Source organism: Microcaecilia unicolor, chromosome 13 (assembly GCF_901765095.1).
Source record: "Microcaecilia unicolor chromosome 13, aMicUni1.1, whole genome shotgun sequence".
Lineage (NCBI taxonomy): Eukaryota > Metazoa > Chordata > Amphibia > Gymnophiona > Siphonopidae > Microcaecilia > Microcaecilia unicolor.
Window position 1 is genome coordinate 46652177 of NC_044043.1, and position 19041 is coordinate 46671217.

At 40.0% G+C, this 19041-nt stretch overlaps 1 protein-coding gene across 2 annotated transcripts in view; it reads right to left on the reverse strand.

The window, feature by feature from the left end:
- The window catches only part of USP32 (ubiquitin specific peptidase 32), a 389293-nt gene that overhangs the window by 219996 nt on the left and 150256 nt on the right, over positions 1-19041 (reverse strand). For both annotated transcript variants that reach the window (XM_030222074.1, XM_030222073.1), the window contains exon 5: positions 10140-10299. In XM_030222074.1, the coding sequence (XP_030077934.1) occupies positions 10140-10299 (160 nt within the window). The remainder of the gene's footprint in view (positions 1-10139; positions 10300-19041) is intronic.

Sequence of the window (19041 nt, forward strand, 5' to 3'; positions counted from 1 at the left end):
GAAAACAGGAAACCATAGAAAAAAATGGAAAATAGAAGCAGTGGGTGAAGCGCTGAACCCCTCCCCCCCCCCCCGGAACACCGGCAGTGAAGCGGTGAAAAGCCTACCTGCAAAGAAAACGCTCAGCTGCCCTTTCCATCAGAAGAAAAGAGAAAAACCGGTGCCGTCAGTGAAGTGCTGAACAGACTCCCTCCTCATTTTCAAATCAGCTGGCGTTCGCGAAAATAAATAAATAAATGAACGAAAGCCATGCACACCCTCCCTCCACAGTTAACACTGTGCTGGCCAATGCAAACAAACACGAAACAAAGGTAGGCAGGGCAACATCGCTATATACAATAATCTCTGTCTTCAAGTAGGACCGAAGAGGGAGGGAGGGAGGGGGGCGGGGCCTGCAACACAGACATAAGGAGAGCAAGGGAAGGAGGGGGGTCATGGAAATCACTTCACCACACACACTCTCTGTATCTCTCAGACACACAAACACACAGGCTCTATCATACACACACACACACTTTCAATCCCTCTGTCTCACTATCACACACACTCACTCTCGGACTCACACAAACACTGTCACAATGACTGCCCCTGTGGTCCTGCACACACACTCTCTCACATCAGACGGAAGGAGAGCAAGGGAAGGAGGGGGTCATAGAACTTAGTTCCACACTGTCTCTATGACCGCCCCTGTGGTCCGGCACACACACTGTCACAACAGACGGAATTACAGCAAAGGAAGAAGGGGTCAAAGAAATCAGTTCCACACACACACTCTCTATATCTCTCTGTTACACAAACACACAGTCTGTATCACACACACACACACTCTTTCAATCCCCACACACTCACTCTCGGACTCACACAGTCTGTCTCTCTGTCTTACACACACTCTCACAAACACACAAACAGTCTGTCACAATGACCGCCCCTGGTGTTACAACATGGGAACACATCATTTACAAATTAAACAAGTATTGCATCTCCTTACCATCATAGCACATTCCTCCTAACACTTCCCTTACAAACATTAATGGCAGAAGGTAACTATCTTGCTAGCGCCCGTTTCATTTCAGTCCGAAACGGGCTTTTTTTTTTTTTTACTAGTTATAATACTAATTTGCTCATCTGCATTCCATTTTCGTTAGCTGCTACTGTGATCGGAAAATGGCTGGGAGAAGCCTTTAGTGCATGCCAGGGTTTACTACTTGCTCGTTAATGGCTCGTTAAGTTTAGTGCACCTGGCCCTTAGTAATGTTACAAACACTACACATCACTTACATTGTGACGCTGTAGTGCTACAGTGCAAAAACTTCTTTCAGTTTAGTAACAATATCTCAGCACTATAATATTTGAATAAAAGTAGTTACTGCAGACCAAACGATTTGCTTTTTTAAAAATCCCTTCTTTAATGGACTTCAAATGCCCAGTGCACTGTATCATAGTGATTATGCTTATTACTTTGTCGAAACATTATGTTAAAAAAACAGTAATGATAGAAACATAAATTATTTTAATTATGAATATTCTCAAGGGGACCATGGCTTATCTGTCCATACAAAAGGACTCTAAACAGCAAACATGCATGAGAGACAATGGCAATTAAAGGCAGAACCCAGAAACCCACATGACAGTTCAAGATCAGAGCACAGCTGCAAGCAGCCTCCTGGGTTTTGCTGGAGAGTCAATAATTAATTAAGGAAGACAAGTTAAAGTAAACTGACAAAACAACAACAGATTTAAAACAAAGGAACAATGCAAGATAGCATGGGATCCCTGCGGTGAGCCACCTCCTTTGACCCAAACCAGCTCAGCTGTTTAACTAGTCATTTCAGCCATGAACCAAAGACTAATTCTCTTAAGTCTACCTTCAAACCAGCTAGGTGATGTCGAACAAACTGTTTTAGCATGGACATCTAAACACACTCTAGGTGGTGCTCTCACTCCTGGATAGCTGAACAAGTAGTATGGTCTCCAGCAGATCAAGCATGGCAGCCAAATGCACTGCAGGATATATTCTCATTAAAAAGAAAAACAAAACTGCTCTGTGTGTACTGTGCAATCTTTCAAAAGTCCACGCAGCAAGCAGTAATAGTCAACACCTATGAATTCAAAATGTACTGCCAAGTAAAGGGTTTTTATTTTCACACTTTCAAAGCTGCTTTGCTGGCACTACTCTGAATTCCCCACAGATAAGCACTACTGCTGCCCACATATACCTCTAGGTTTTTAAACTTGTGACGAAACAAGGAATGTTTGCCGTACTGATGTTACTTATGTTGGATTGCATTACTCACCAATTTCAATGAATATGTATGAGCTGGAACACACATTAACTGACCCCTGATGCAGGCATATTGCCAAAATACGGCCCATGTTAGGTCTTCTAATAAATCCATTCTTGGGTCCATTCTGATTCTTACCTACTGTGCTTGGTTCATTGCACTTCAGAATCTTTCTCCTTTTGTGCCATGTATACCTCTAGAGCAATGCTTCTCACACCTAGCCAGTTGGTTTCCAAGATTACCACAATGAACATGCACAAGAAATCTGCTTACTGAAGAGAACTAGTACATGCAGATCTTTTCATTAGAGTGATCCTGAAAACCTTCCTGGCAAGGTGTACCTCCAGGAAAGGGTTGAGAAGCACTGCTCTAGAGTATCCCACAATGTTTTTTATAACAGGCACATACAATGACATAATCGCTTCTATTAAGTATCCAGTTTTAGGATAGGTATAGCTAATTAATGTGTACAGAATTCATGTATGTTTTGTGTTTGTGTACATATAAACTTGTACATCTCATGAATGATATTATGCAGCAAATTGTCTTGAGTCTGTATATGAAATATATCATACATTACAAAATAGATTGAAAATTTTCAAACAGCATAGGCTTCAGTTTGCTCAAAAGCTACAGTCTAAAAAAGACATCTTGAACTGTACTGATTTGCAACTTAATGAGAGTCAATAAGGAATCCTAAGCTTCCAGCCAGCTAAACAAAGGTAATCTCCTAGTTGAAAGCATAATCTTGGGCAGAAAGTCACACCTATGCAAGCAACCAACTACTATAATTTCTGTTTTAACTACATTCTGCAATAACTAATATAGCCAAGAGGCTTTTCATAAGCAGCCTAGTGCTTAAACAAAGGAAGTTGCTTCTGATGCTTAGACATATACCAAAAAGTATCTTTTCTGCTTCCCTCCTATGTGACTGCCACTTCACTCACAAGCTTTGCTATGGCCCTGTCTGTATATATTGTCCTGTTATGCCTTCCCAACATGAGTCTCTTTATTTGATTAAGTTAAATTCAATGTTTTGTGGTTTTTTGTTGTTGTTTTTTTACTTTTCAGTTCGTTAATACTACTATAGGGCTCAATTTCGAAAGAGAAAAACATCTAAGAAGTGGCATAAAAGCAGCATTTGGACATTTTTCTCATAAAAACATCCAAATCAGTATTTTCAAATCCTATTTTTCTGATGTTTTTCTATACTGTTCATCTGAGTGTGTCCAAATTTCAAGGGGGCGTGTCAGGGGCATATTAAGGGCGGGATTTGGGTGTTCCTAAGACTTAGCCGTTTTTCAGCCATAAAGGAACAAAACAAAACTGAAACTAAAATGTTTTGAGCTACACCTGTTTTTATAATGAATAAGGTACAAAAAGGTGCCCTAAATGACCAGATAACCACTGGAGGGAATCAGGGATGACCCTCCCCATGGTCACTGATCCCCTCCCACCCCCAAAAAATGAGAATAAAAATATGACTTACCAGTTTCTATGACAGCACCAGATGTTATAGCCAGGTCTATTAGAGCAGAATGCATGTCCCTGGAGTAGTGTAGTGGTCAGTACAGTGCACTATGGAGTGGGGGATTCGGGTTCCTATCTCCCTTTATCCGTCACACTTGTGGTACAAACTGTGACCCCTCACAAAGTCACCAAAACCCTACTATATCCACATATGGCTGCCCCCTTCACCCATAAGGGCTATTGTAGTGGTGTACAGTGGGGGGCAGTAGGTTTTGGATGGGTTTTGGAGAGCTCAGGGGACAAGATAAGGGAGCAAAGGTGAGATGTGTACCTGGGAAAATCTTTATGACGTACACAGAAGTGCCCTCTAGAGTGCCCCACTGCTCTCCTGGGATGTCTGGGGGACCAATCTGCTAAAAATACTGGCTCCTCCTACATCTCAATGGTTTGATTTTCTATATTTTGAACTTATTTTTGTTCCAAAAATGGACCAAAACTAAAATGTCCAAAGCACAAAACCTTGTTTGAAACAGTATTTTTGAAAAGAAAAAAGATAGACATTTTTCTTTTTTGAAAATTACCTTCTTTCCTGTTCAGATTTGGACGTTTTGTGCAAAACGTCCAAAGTCGGACTTAGACGTCATATCGAAAATGCCCCTCTATGTAACCTAAGACTCCTGATGTTTCCTCCCATGTTTGCTCTCCCTGCATTATGTATTTTTTTACTATGTTAACTGCTCAGATAGCCTCCACTGACCTATATTAAAATGAACAATGCACTTTTATTATAAAACATTTACATCACTATTTGACATATTAGGACTTTCTGTGTAACTTGACAATTCCTGGTCATTAACATGCTGCTGTTTTTGTGAGAAGTAGCTTCTATACAACCTGCCCTGGTAGGAGGAGATCCAAAGCAATTAATTTGATACGCATAAGAGTGTACACTGCCTGGATTGTCTTCAGAAAGGAAAATAAGGAATGTTACAACTTAGAGGACCAAAGTAATCAGATCATTGTAGTGTGCATTTTTCATTGTATTGGTGATAGCTTTACAGACTCACTAACTAGAGAAGTTTGCAATCCATCAGCAGTTGAATTATGCTAAGACTGCAGCTGCACTTCACTCTCCTTTTTTTGTGTCAAATCCTAGTAAATTTAATTAGATCCTTTCCTCTCAACTATGTAACACCAAGAGCAAAATGGATGAGTCAAACTCATTGCTCTAGTACAGATTATTTATGTTTTAATATCTTTTAAGTGGATTTTTTAAAATGCCACACAACACTGCATCTGGAAAGTTTATAAATGTGTGTTTTAAACTCTAAAATTATTTTCCTGTCATCTTGCAATTAAATGTTTTTAAAAAGCACTCATCTACAGATGCTTAAAAATGGTCCAGGTAGAAAATTATACGCTTTATCAAATATAAAGTCTGCTAAATGCCTCGCAGAACACCACAATTTCCTTTCAATTTATAAAATGGAAAGAAAAAGTGGAAAAAAAAGACCACATTCAGTGAAAAAAAAATTGTAACTGCAGGAACACCCCAGCTTCAGTTTGCTAATCTGAAATAGTTTCATCCTTGTTCCAATGTATTCCTGTTCTTTATATACAAAACATCACAAACACAAGTATTCTTGGAACAAGTATTCTACATATTCTTGGAAGAGAACATCTGCTCTTGCACCTTGTACACCACTAGTACTGAGAAAAACAGTGATCAATGACTCAAGAGGAAATGCATGAAATATTCATTGTCAAGGAGCATATTCAAATTAACGTTGGCTTTCCCCACACCCACTGTTTTACCTGATGTTTACTATGCATGAAATATTTATCCTTCTAGACTAAAAAGGAAGGTGTGAATGTGTTTTAAAGTAGAAAAGTACTGGCAAAAGCTTTTACCCACCTCTAGGTGTAATTCTCACCGGCTCACAGCATAAACGGCATACCATCTTCCAAACACTAACTCCCCATTGCCTACATCTCTTATCCCCAGAACCAAATTCCCACTAACTTCCAGCTACAGTTCCACGCACCAAAACAGACGAAAGAATGAAGTACTACCTCTGAAATTCAATTGCCTGTCGCCTTCATGTTAACAGTTGAGTATCCAAGGCAGAGAATCTCCTCAGACTACAGATCTGTTTAAGGTGATGTACAGTGACCCAGAAGCTAAGAGGATAACAAAGTACAAGGATGTGGATTAAACTGCACTTGGAATTTTAGATTAGCCGTGTAGGTTCCAAAATCCCCTTTTGTTATCACAAAAAATCAAATTCAGAAAAGACAGGGATAATGAAATGTTATTTCACAAATATATACAATACTGAACAAAAGGAGCAACATAATATGCAAAGCATAATACAACAAAATAGCTCATTTTATAAAGTATTTTCTGCAGATAAAGCAATTTCCTTTAAAGAACAGCTGTGGTAAAAGGGGGCCTTAGCTCACATCAAAAACATGTGTTGATGCTACCCTAGGCCTCTTTGATGGAGATTCCCCAATGTTGCAATGCATTCTTTGACTCTCCAAGAACTCTTTCCTAACATGCCTGTTTACATTTTGCTCGACAACTACTCCAGAACTAGTATTACTCACAGGATAGGATGTTAAGATAAATATTTGAAGCTGTTGAGAATTAGTCTGGTTGGGAAAGTCAAGTCCTTACTGTTCTATCTAATGGCTAATATCCATATGATAAAGAAGAAAGGTATTTTGCTAACAAATTCTGTTAGTCTTGAGTTCTGCAAAGATAGATAAGAGGAACTGCAGTACTACAGAAGCAGAGTTTTTCCACTGTTTATTCAAACACATTTTCATGGTGGCGGGGGGGGGGGTGTGCTTGATATAGTGCAATATCAGTTAAAACTTAAAACAAGAAGTCCTAGATACAGTGAACTACAACAACAGGAATGATGTTGGGAATCCCTTGTCTATATAATCCTATTGGCTTTCAAACAAGGGGTGATATCTTCTTGCTTCATTCTACCAATACCAAACTTCCCAGAATCCAGTTTCAGCACACATAGCTTTAGCCAAGTCTGATAGAATTTTTCCTATTGTGGGCAGCTAGAAAGTGAGCCTTACTGGCTTCTTTGTTTGCAATGCTACTTAGCCATTCTTCAGCGCTCTTGTACTACTGAAACTGAGTGGTGCATGTCATATTTGTGGCACAGTCTTCACAATTTTAACTTTGGTATTGCAGGAACAGTATGGTATACATCAACCCCTTCCCCATGCCTTTTAAGTATCCTGGTTTTCAGTTAGAATTCATGTCTTGGTTAGTTCTCTGCATCAGATTGACAACATCTGCCCTTGGCTCTTCACCTTCTTGCAATGTAAAGGGAACTTCCTTAGCCATTTGTTTTATGAACTTGAGATGTGTATTATCATCTAGCAGTAAGGTATTTATGGGCAACTGGGGTAAAAAGTTCAGAGGGGTGTCCAGTTGACTGTCCTGTCTAACCAACGAATGTTCAGAAAGCTTAAAGCCTGAAAAGGAAGAAAAGCCTTGATCCATACTGATAAATAGTCTCCTACTATAGCAGGTCTAGCAACACAGGATTCTTTTCATCTTGACTATCTACTACTACTACTACTACTACTACTAACTAGCATTTCAGATGTAACTCAAAATGAGAAGGAGTTACGTGTAGTCTCTTGTCCCCATGCCAGGGAAGCTATGGTGCTCATTTCAGCACTATTCATGCTTCAGACATCCATAACTGCCAACTAGACATCCATGTTTCATGGATGTCCAAATTCCTTTTTCACAAAGCTGGATTATGAATGTTTAAAACCGACGAACATCCAACTAGCAAGGAGCATGGTTTGGGTAGGATTAGGACGGGACAAAAACATAGGCACCCCATTTCCCATTATAGAAGGAAATGGCACATCTACTACTCCAGACATCAACATCCAGATTTAGACCTGCTCCCGGGTATGTTCAGGGTGCCAAAAAGCACTGTCTGTGGCTGAGACACAGTGTATGAGGTCAGTACCGTGCTCTAGCTATCAGAGGATAGGCAATAGTGCAGCTGCACTCACAGAGATGTTGATCGATGAAGCTATGCTACCAGCCCCACCACACCACAACCCCACCCACCCCACCCCATGTACACATCTTCAAGACACCCTCCCTAGGATCCCACAGCCACCCCCAGGTGATGGGTCTTGAAGTTATGATGGAGGGATGTTGGGGCAGTTTGAAGATATGATTGGGGGTGGTATGATTGAGAAGTGATGCCACAGATGTGCAGTGATTGGTACAGCTACGTCTGTGCTATGAAGTCCCTACCCAGATGTGGCAGTGCCAAACCTAACATGTCTGACAGGTTGGTCGGTGTTTACTTTCTTACTAGATGCTTCAGTAAAATGAGATGTCCATACAAGCATGTATTCTAGAAGGGGGATCTACATTAGGCAAGTATTTTAGAAAAGGGTCTGCTAAGTGTAGACGTCCTAACTTGCACATCTCTAAGCAGGCTTGTGCGTCCTTTCTAAAATGCTCCTTCATGAGGGTAGAGGACCCTTTGTGAAAGTAGTTCGCAGTTTCCCAGAAGAATTTCCCCTGAAACACTAGCCCTACATACCCTAAGAAGGGCCCAGGAAAAAAGTCAACCACCTCTGAAGAAAGGACCTGCAACTTCATACTGTATATCATCTGTTCCGACTACTTCCATTCAGAGCTAGTCTGGGCTAAATAGATTTCTGTTCTGTGCATTGTTGCAGAACAGGATCTCTCAGAGTCAGCAGCATCTACACCATACTTTCCTGTGTGTCGAGCTGCTGTTCAGTCTTCTATACTGAAGGCTTCTTTGCTAAGGTTACTTCACGCAGTTTCTCCACAAAATTCATCTGTGCCTACCATCCCTGGAGCACTATCGATTTTTAGGCAGAGCCTTTCAACATTGACTTCTTCTAAACACTGTGGGTGACTAAGCCTGCTGCACTGACAGCAAGTGCTATACAACTGTCTCTTGCGCTAAAGATCCTTTCATCAAGCCCCACAACATTTCAGAATCTAACATCCTCTTTTTTAAAGCCTGCTCATATTTTCAACAATGTCTCCTGAGGGGTATCTCTTCCCAGAGACTTTTGAGGAAGAATCAGTTTCATAAGTTGAGTTTCACTTCCTATTACCGTGTACTGGAACTGAATAGGTTTCATTTTCTCTTGAGCAGTGGCTGAAGTTAGTCTGATTGTGACTACTGAAAAGCTTTCATCTTATAACTTCGAACATCCTGGCACAATGTGAACAATTACAAATGATGTAGTCTGCATCTAGCCAGTGGTAACATCTGTGGTGGGTGTCTGTGAAAGCCATTTTCCACCCAGAAGTACATTTCTTAATGCTTCAAGTCATGTAAAAGAACTGGCTAACTGGGTCAAACTATTGATAGACGGATTTTTTTTTTTTTTTTAATACTGGAAAGGGGTCAAAGGGAACGTGTAAGAGAAAATGAAATAATTTAGGAGCCCTTTTACAAAGCCGCAGGAGGGCTAACGCATGGGTAGCACGTGCCAAATCAGCACTACTACCAGGGTAGTGTGTGTGCCAGGCAGTAATTCCGGGTTTGGCACATGCTGAATCCCACAGTAGAAAATAGTTTTCTATTTTCTACCACGGGGGCATTCTCAGCGGTAATCTGCAGCTAAGTCAATGGCTGGTGGTAAGGGGCTCAGGCCGTAAATAGGCACACACTAGTTTTAATTTTTTGCACACACCCATTTCCAGGCCCATTAAAAAATGGCCTTTTCCTAGCCGTGGTAAGAAGTGGCCTAGCGTGTGCCCTAAAGATGCACCCACACTACCGCAGGCCACTTTTTACCACAGTTTTATAAAAGGACCCCTTAGTGACAAAGAAGAAATAATTTTTAAAATATGCTCAAAATATGAAAAAAAAATTTAATATCCTTGTAATAAGTCCTACACATGTTCAGAACACTTTTGTTTTTTTTAATTTTAATTCTGATAGTGCCATTAGATGACATCACCCATTTGCACAGTTAATTCATCCTGTTTGTCAATTGAGAAAAATTAATGAGCAGTTGGCACTGGGAAACATGCCCAGCATCTCCACAGACAAAACCCTGACGGAGAAAGCCTGTGTAAGAAGTGGCTACATGGGAAGACCAGAATGTGCCTATAATAGCCATTCAAGATTTTCCAAACTGTGGAAACACTCCATGTAGGCACCAATAGATGATGTCACCCATTCATTCTGTGGATCATGCTGCTTGTCCTTGGAGAACTGGTCCTTCTTGCACCAAAATCTAGATGAACAAAATTTATCTATAATGTATGATAAAGCAAAATTAACTAAAGCCTTGCAAACAGCATGCATGAAACAGACATTAACATTCACTTACAATGTGTAACCCCAGCCAAAGTTTGGTAGAAGGTGGGTGTATCGCTGTCATCAGTGAGAGTAACATACACTCCTCCAGACAGTAGCCAGCGAGAGAAAGTAAAAGCATTTTTATTCTGCAGCAGCCAGTTCCGAAATTTGTCATAGTTTACTTTTTCTCCCTGAAATAAATCCAAAGCAGTACAATTAAACAACCCTGTCTCCCTTTCCTTCTAGAGTAGGCGTGACCATATGAAGGAGATGGGACGGACCCATTTTTAATCAAACTGTTTACTCTGTCCAGAGTAAGCATGTTCAAGCTGCCAGTCATATCCCCTCTGGGAGAATACATAAGAAGGACAGAGAGGACAAACGAACGAGAGAGTTTTGCATTTTAAGACAAAGCAAAATCAAAGTCCCAAAGTAATATGTAAAAACTACTTTGTTTCATACAAATTGTAGGTCATATATTTTTATTGGACTAATTAGTGTAAAAGCCCACTAAAAATGAAAAGGGAAAAAAAGGCATGTATGCATGAACAGACACTCCCCCCCCCCCCCCCCCCCCAACAGCATGCACATTTTTACCCACATGGGGTAGAGGCAGGGAAAGGAATTTTCAGAGACTTTTTCCATAGCTAGATATCCAGTGACCTACCAAAATCCTTTTGAAAATTGCACTCTTAATATTTAGAGCAATTTTCAAATCTGCTCACACTTCTTAAAGGGAGAATATAAACATACTTTCCCTTCCAAAATTGCCCAAGAAAAAGTACCTGCATAGAATTTCACATGCTTTTTCTAGGGATACCTTTGGCCATGAAAACATTTATAGATTTAAATTTTTAAACAAGGTGCATCATCATTCCCCTCCCCAGTCCCAAACACACGTTTCAGAACACCTGTCCCAAATACAGATACATCTATATTCATTCCTACACATATTATTTCTGAGTCAAGAGATGACTAACTGTTAGCCAGTTTTCACAGGTAATTGGCTTTTGAAAATTGTCCTCATCTGGCTTCCAATACCTATGTTCCTTTCATAAGATCAAAGTCTAATAAAGGGAACAGAGCTGTCAAAAACTTATCAAAGTTTAGTCCAGTAAAATGTATTCCCTACAACTTGTTTGTTGATCTTTATTTCCACAAATCCATGAATGCAGTGATCAGATACTAGGAAACACACATACAGTTTTGATTTTGGCATTTATCTCTGGAAGCTTAACAGCCTGTATAGGAACTAGTATAGTGGGTTACCATTAAGAACATTTTTCATGGCAAGAGACTTCATAAGAAACAAGACAAAAGAACTAATAGAGATACACCCAATTCTCAATAAAATTACATTTTATTCAAAAGAGAATCCATTCAAGTAATGATGGCTTTGTGTGTTAAACCATGTCTTTGGGACACAGAATCATTCCTTCTTTATAATATATCTTTTCTTCTAACCTTGCCAAGTAGGTAGTACTAATCTGAACATACTGTTTACATGGATTGGAATATGTATAGCAGGGTTACCCTACATGTTAGCTGAGTAACAGATTACTTTAACTGATAATTAATTTGTTAGTTTCATACCAGAATTAACTATATGAGTACTGTACAGCCTGCTGAGATGAGATTAAACTAAACATGGAAACAAAGACCCAACAACTCTGCAACAGAGACAGAAAATGATGTCATTCCTGAAATACAGACTCTCAGTTTGAATTAGCCAATCAATAGCAATGACATCAGCAACTGAGCACCAATCACAACAAAGAAGCCCACTTAACCATTTCATTTAAATCCCTTGGCTACACAGTTTTAAGATTGAGCGGAGGAGTAGCCTAGTGGTTAGTGCAGCGGACTTTGATGCTGGGGAACTGAGTTTGATTCCCACTGCATCTCCTTGTGACTCTGGGCAAGTCACTTAACCCTCTATTGCCCAAGGTACAAATAAGTAACCTGTATATACTATGTTAACCGCTTTCAAAGTAGTTGAAAAAACCACAGAAAGGCGGTATATCAAGTCCCATTCCCTTTCCAATACCGTTAGTGATATGTAAACTGCTGAACTCTCCAAATGTGGAGAGGGAACCCAATCAATAATCCACCATTTGATATCCATCCAAGAGTTTCTGGCTTCGTGTCAATCAATGAGAAACAAGGGGGTTGTGTCATGGCGAGAATGAATCCAGCTTTTATGCTCATTTACACAAAGTCACATTTTCTTCTAGGTCCTTCCCACATAAATCAGAGAACACGGACAGAGGATGATATACACCATGAAGTAAGACTCACATACCGTTGACTGGTTAGCTATTGAATGGATATCAAATGTCAGATTATTGATTGAGTTCCATCTCCACACTTAGGAGGTAACCGAGTTCAGCAGTTTACATAGTGTGAACAGTACTGGATACACAAACTCAAAACTGTGTAGCAAAGGGATCTAAATGAAACGGTTAAATGGGCTTATTTGTTATCATTGGTGCCCAGTTGCTGACATCACTGATATTGACTGTCTAATTCATACAGAGAGTTTGTATTTTAGGAATGACACCATTTTTTCTCTACTGTGGAGCGGTCAATAAAAATTAATTGGAAGATGATTGCAAGTATGCGATAGTATAGTAAAGCATTTTTATACATGGTTATTATTGTGTAACAGCTAACAAGATTTTTCTTTTTCCAGTCAAGTTTGCAGAAATTACACCCTGAAGCAGAGCCAGCACTCAACATAACAGTATTGGTGCTCCCTTTGCTCCACTATAAGCAGTGGCGTCTCTAGACATAAATATTTGGGGTGGCAACAGGGGGCAAGCTAGGTATGTGGGGAAGGGAAGGGGGGCAAGTCAAAGCGTCATTTCCACAAATAACCCCCTTCCCCCCTCCACTTTTAAATTAGCAATCTTCTATACATAAAATAAACCCTCCCTCCCCCCCCCCCCCCAGCCTGTTTAAACTACTCAGTAAAATCATCATTATATAATTGATAGCATCATTTGACAAATTCTTCTATGTGGGCGTGAAGTTTGGATTCTCTACATGATTGGTCAAAATCTCAATATAAACCTTGAAGCTCCAATTCTGTATCACATATTCCCCAACAATGAAGCTAACCCCCTTAAAACTGGCCACACAGAACAGCACACACTCTTTCCTCTGACAGATACTTTGTTTAACGTACATAAGATTTTGTTTGCATGGTGACTACCACAGTGCTTTTCAACCCAGTCCTTGGGGCACACCCAGCCAGTCGGGTTTTCGGGACATCTACAATGAAGATGCATGAGATAGGTCTGTATACCAAGGAGGTATTATATGAAAAACTCTCTCATATATCTTCATTGTGGATATCACGAAAACCCAACTGACTGGGTGTGCCCAGCACTACTCTACCAGAAGTGGAGACCCCACTAGCCCTGAGCATTTTTATTTTTCAAACAAACCAGACACTTTGAAAAATAACACATATCCCTGCAAAAAGGTACTCAAAATCTATAAAGAAAACTTACCAAACCATAATAGCCCTAACCCACCTATGAAGACAGGCCCTAGAGCACCAAAATAACCTGCTACTGTGAAACTGGAACGAGATGGACTGTTACATAATCCTACACAGACACCACACATCAGAAGAATCCTTCACCTCAGTTGCAGATGCAGAACATGACTCTCACCTGCTACAAAATAGGGAACCACAGAAAACATGCAGATAAGACCTGAAATGGAGGGAAAAACTGAAAGCAGAGATACCAGACTCTGCAGGTCACGCAACAACAGAGAAACAGAAAGAAATGCATGCCCTCCTGTTCAGTACAAAATAAAGCAGACAGATGTAATCTTTCAACACCAACATAATTCAGTCACTAAAGTGAAAATAAAATCATTTTTCCTACCTTTGTTGTCTGGTGATTTTATTATTCTAAACATCTTGTTCCTAATCTCTGGTTCTGCTTTCCTCTGTCTGTGCTCTTACCTCTGTTTCCAGGGCCTCCTTTCCATTTCACTTGTTATTTCTTTTCTCATCTCCTTTCTTCTTTACTTTCCTGCCTTATGTCTGTTTGACAATGATCTTTCTTCTTTACTTCCTGCCTTATGTCTGTTTGACAATGATCTTTCACATTCAACTTTCTTCAATTTTTCTGCCTCCTTCTCAAATCTAGCTAGCTTTCCCTCTTCCCTTTTCATGTGCAGCCTGTCTCCCCTCTTCCCTTCACATACAGCCTTTCATCATTTCCTTTCCCTTTCATTCCATCCCTTCGTAACCAAGTGCAGCCTTTCCCCCTCTCCCTTCCCTTCTATTCAAATGCAGCCTTCCCCTTCTCCCTTCCCTCCTATTCTTCAGTCTTTCCCCCTTCTCCCTCCCTGCCCCTGATGCAGCACCGATCCCCAGTCGCTGCTGCCTGTGCTGGTTCCGAGAATCAAAATGGCGGTTGCAACCTCTTGCAGTAGTCTCACCATATAGAACCGCGGAGCCGGCACGGGAAGCAAAAATTGGGGGATTGCTGCTGCCCGACCACACACCAAAGCCCAGCATCCCCCGACCTACTTGAACCATTCAGATAGGACCATGAACTTGGGGCTTTTGTATGCAGCTTTCCCCGGGGTGCAAAGAGAGTGCAATGAAGATTTTTGAGGATGTATTTGCACCCTCTTGCATCTGTGTAGCGAAGCCTATGACTACAAGATAAGCATGTTGCTTTTATTCATGTTTTTCCCCCCAAGTGAACTATAATATTGAAAAAGTCTGAATGAAATATTTTGAAAAAAATGAAGAAAAAAAAAAAAAAAAGGACTATAGGACTTATGATGATCCATTTAGAAGGCATGATTCTGATGTACTGAATGTACCCATGGGAACTGAATAGCCTCTGTGATGATGATCCTAAAAAAATTATAGTACTTATTTATTATAAGTTATTTGTTGTGGTTTCACCTATTCTGGGATATTGGTTCATCAGGAGTTAAAAAAGACATACAGTTTCAATGTTAACATAAGCCTGAAGCTCTACTTGCAGAGAAATATCCTTGTTTTCTAAGACTAAACAGTTAGTGTTTTATGGACCAAATAAGAAAGGTAAACTTACTTCCAAGATTTCTATCCCCAAATGGGTTAAAACAGTATATAGGAAATTATTAGATTCCAGTATTTATAAAGGCTCCTCTTACCAGAGCTATGGCAACTGCTCAGGCAGAGTTATAGGTATTAATGACTGACATCTGCATACATTCACTAACCATTACTGAATTGTCATGAGCATCAACAGGCTATGATTAACCCTCCCAAGACAGGAACACCACATTCATCCCTATCTGTTACAGTCTGGTAAGATGCAGATGAATAGCAAGTTATTAGTGGTTAGGGTGGTGGACTTTGGTCCTGGGGAATTGAGGAACTGAGTTCAATTCCCATTTCAGGCACAGGCAGCTCCTTGTGACTCTGGGCAAGTCACTTAACCCTCCATTGCCCCATGTAAGCTGCATTGAGCCTGCCATGAGTGGGAAAGCGCGGGGTACAAAATGTAACAAAAAAAAAACTCATTCCTGTTGGTCTCACACTAGACTGGACCAACTCTGTGTGTATCTCATTGCAGAATGATAAAGATGAGAAACTTTGTAATGAATTAATGTCATAAAAATGATTCCTAGTTGAAGACCGCTATACAAAGTGCCTTGAACTGGGGCTGGGAAGGAATTGGCTTACTAGAGAAGAAGAAGGCAGAAGTTTAAAAGAGCTTCCAGGTTGTTCTCACCTCAGTAGGTGGCACTATAACCATCTGATAGAATATAGAATGAGACACAGTAAACCTTACTTTAACACTCAATGAATTCTCTCCAAAGTCTGATTTTAAGCAAATCAAAATAAAATCTTATTAATATGAGCTGGCAGAAAATAGTATCTTGTAGCTTTCTATTATTTTAGGTTTCAACTAGAGGAACCGGATCCAAGCAGCATTCACCTACGCAACTTTCCAGCCTTTAAGATTATATTATGCTTATTTATTTATTGCATTTGTATCCCACATTTTCCCACCTATTTGCAGGCTCAATGTGGCTTACAATATTCCGTTATGGCATTCGCCATTCCGGAGTAAGAAGATACAATTGGTGTAGCATGGAATACATGGATGGCAATATAGAGTTGATCTTATCATGTTTCGGAGTAAAAGATATAGTTGGTGTTCCATGGAGTGCATGCTTATGCTATTTACACTTCTATACTGCCTTCCTTAAACTCACGTGGTTTACAATTAGGTAATGCAATAAATAGTCAAAGCTCATCGAAGAGAGCTCAAGTATAACATAGTACTAAAACTCTTACACAGCCCCTCCTCACTTGAGATGAGCAAAGCTAAAATCTAATACCATATCAATAACAAATTAATACAAATCAAAAACTCTCCTAATTACTTCACCAAACTACCTACAAAACCACTCACATTCATATATTTGATATTTTAAAATCCTGGTCTCCTGATCAATTTTGAAGGAGTTCCCAAAGGAGCAATTTCTTAGTTCACCCTTTCAGGACTGACCCACTCCTCTAAGGTCCAACATAATATAATTAAAGTGAGTGTTGTTCATGTTGGGAAGTACACTTGATATCTCACTTTAACATAAATGCAAAGGGAAAGAAGAGCAAACTACAGCTAGAATGGTTCAAAGGTGAAGTGAAAGAGGCTATTAGAGCCAAAAGAACATCCATTAAAGAATGGAAAAAGGATCCGAATGAAGAAAACATGAAATAACATAAGCACTGGCAAGTTAGAAGCAAAGCATTGATAAAGAAGGCTAAAAAAGAATATAAGGAGAAACTTGTCACAGAGGTAATAACTCATAGTAACAATTTTTTCATGTACATCAGAAGCAGAGAGCCTTTGAAGGAAGGAGCAAAAGGGGCACTTGGAGGACAATGCCATAGCGGAGAGACTGAATGAAGTTTTGCTTCGGTCTTTACAGGAGATGATGTAAGAGATCTACTGTATCTGTACCAGAAATGGTTTTCAAGGGACACAATGTGGAGGAACTGAAAGAAATCTTGGTGAACCTGAGCCAAATAGACAAAGAGTAGTAAATCACCTGGACTGGAAGATATGCACCCCTAGGGTACTGAAAGAACTCACACATGAAATTGCTGATCTGCTGTTATTCTATTCATGTTTTATATACCGCTAGCTCTCCCATGGGATTCAAAGAAGTTTGCAAACAAGATAGACCTACACATGTGAGGGAATTACACTTTAAATCGTACAATTCTAGTAATCAGATTACAATTCAGAAAGAAAAGTTTTCAGTTTTCAGTACCTTTCTAAACACAAAATATGAAGGTGCAAATCAAATTTCCCTGGGAAGATCATTCCAAATCTTAACTGCTTGAAAAGGAAACAAGTGTTAATGAAAGCGAATATTTTTAGAAGAGGGATAACTCAATTGTAGAGTACATAAAAAACAGTTTCTTCGCCACATGGTTGGAAAACCCAAAATATCCACAATATCATCTGAACTCAAGCCGCAAAGTGATTAATAACCCAGAGAAGCCAGCTTGAATTTAATCTGCTTATTAATAATTAGCCAACGGAGATCTCTCATTAAAGAAGTCACTGAATCAAAACAATCTCTGCATTGAAAACCCACCTCCTCAAAAAAGCTTATCCCACCGATCCAACATAAATCCCCACACCCGCAACACAAGATAATCTACGATCGTACTGGACAATTTACTATCCTCGACTCCATGACGCCTGAAACACTTCTACCTGTGGCCATAACACAACCTTGTATTTGTTATCAACCGTAATGGCAATCGTCACTATGGTACCTTGTAAGCCACATTGAGCCTGCAAATAGGTGGGAAAATGTGGGGTATAAATGTAACAAATAAATAAAATAAATAAATATCAGACTCACTGCAGTATTTTGTAACAGTTGTAGATGATGCTGCAATTTAGCTGAAACACCCCCATACATGGAATTACAATAATCTAACACTGGTAGCAAAATAGCCTGGGCCAGGATCTGAAAATTATGCAGATGAGTGATGCTCTGATTGCACAAAGCTTTCTAAGCTTAAAGAAAAATTTTCTACTTAAAGAAAAATTTTAAATTGAGTGCATTAACCTGTGCAACATAGGTCAAATTAGCAACCAAAATGATCCCTAATAATTTGGACAGGTTCAAATCACCAATTTTTCTCCAGTGATCGGTGACATGTTATTAAAATCGTCCATAGCACCTGAAAATTGGAGGGTGACCAAGTAAGCTGATTTTTAAAAATGGTTTTAGGGATGATCCAGGAAATTACAGACCGGTAAGCCCAACTTCAAATCACGGGCTAAAGAGTGAAAACTAAATTAGGGATCATAGAGAAACGTGGTTTAATAGGACAGAGTCAGCATGGATTCAACCAAAGCAAAGTGAAGATACATACCTGTAGCAGGTATTCTCCGAAGACAGCAGACTGATTGTTCTCACGATTGGGGTCGTTGTCCGTGACGGTCCAGGAGACTGGCAAATCTCTAAAGCAAAACAAAAACTTTCCAGAACGCTCCTACGCACAGGCAGAGCAAACCGCACATGCGCGAACAGCTTCCCGCCCGTGGCACAAGCGTGACATCATCAGTTTAATAAAAAAGCAACCAGAGAATCAGAACAACTCCAAAGAGGAGTTGGGTGGGTTTGTGAGAACAATCAGCCTGCTGTCCTCGGAGAATACCTGCTACAGGTATATGTCTCCACTTTCTCCGAGGACAAGCAGGCTGCTTGTTCTCACGATTGGGGTATCTCTAGCAACCAGGCTCACTCAAAACAATGAACATTGGTCAATTGGGCCTCACAACGGCAAGGACATAACAGAGATTGACCTGAAAAGAAACAGAACTAAGTGAGAGTGCAGCCTGGAACAGAACAGAAATGGGCCTAGGAGGGTGGAG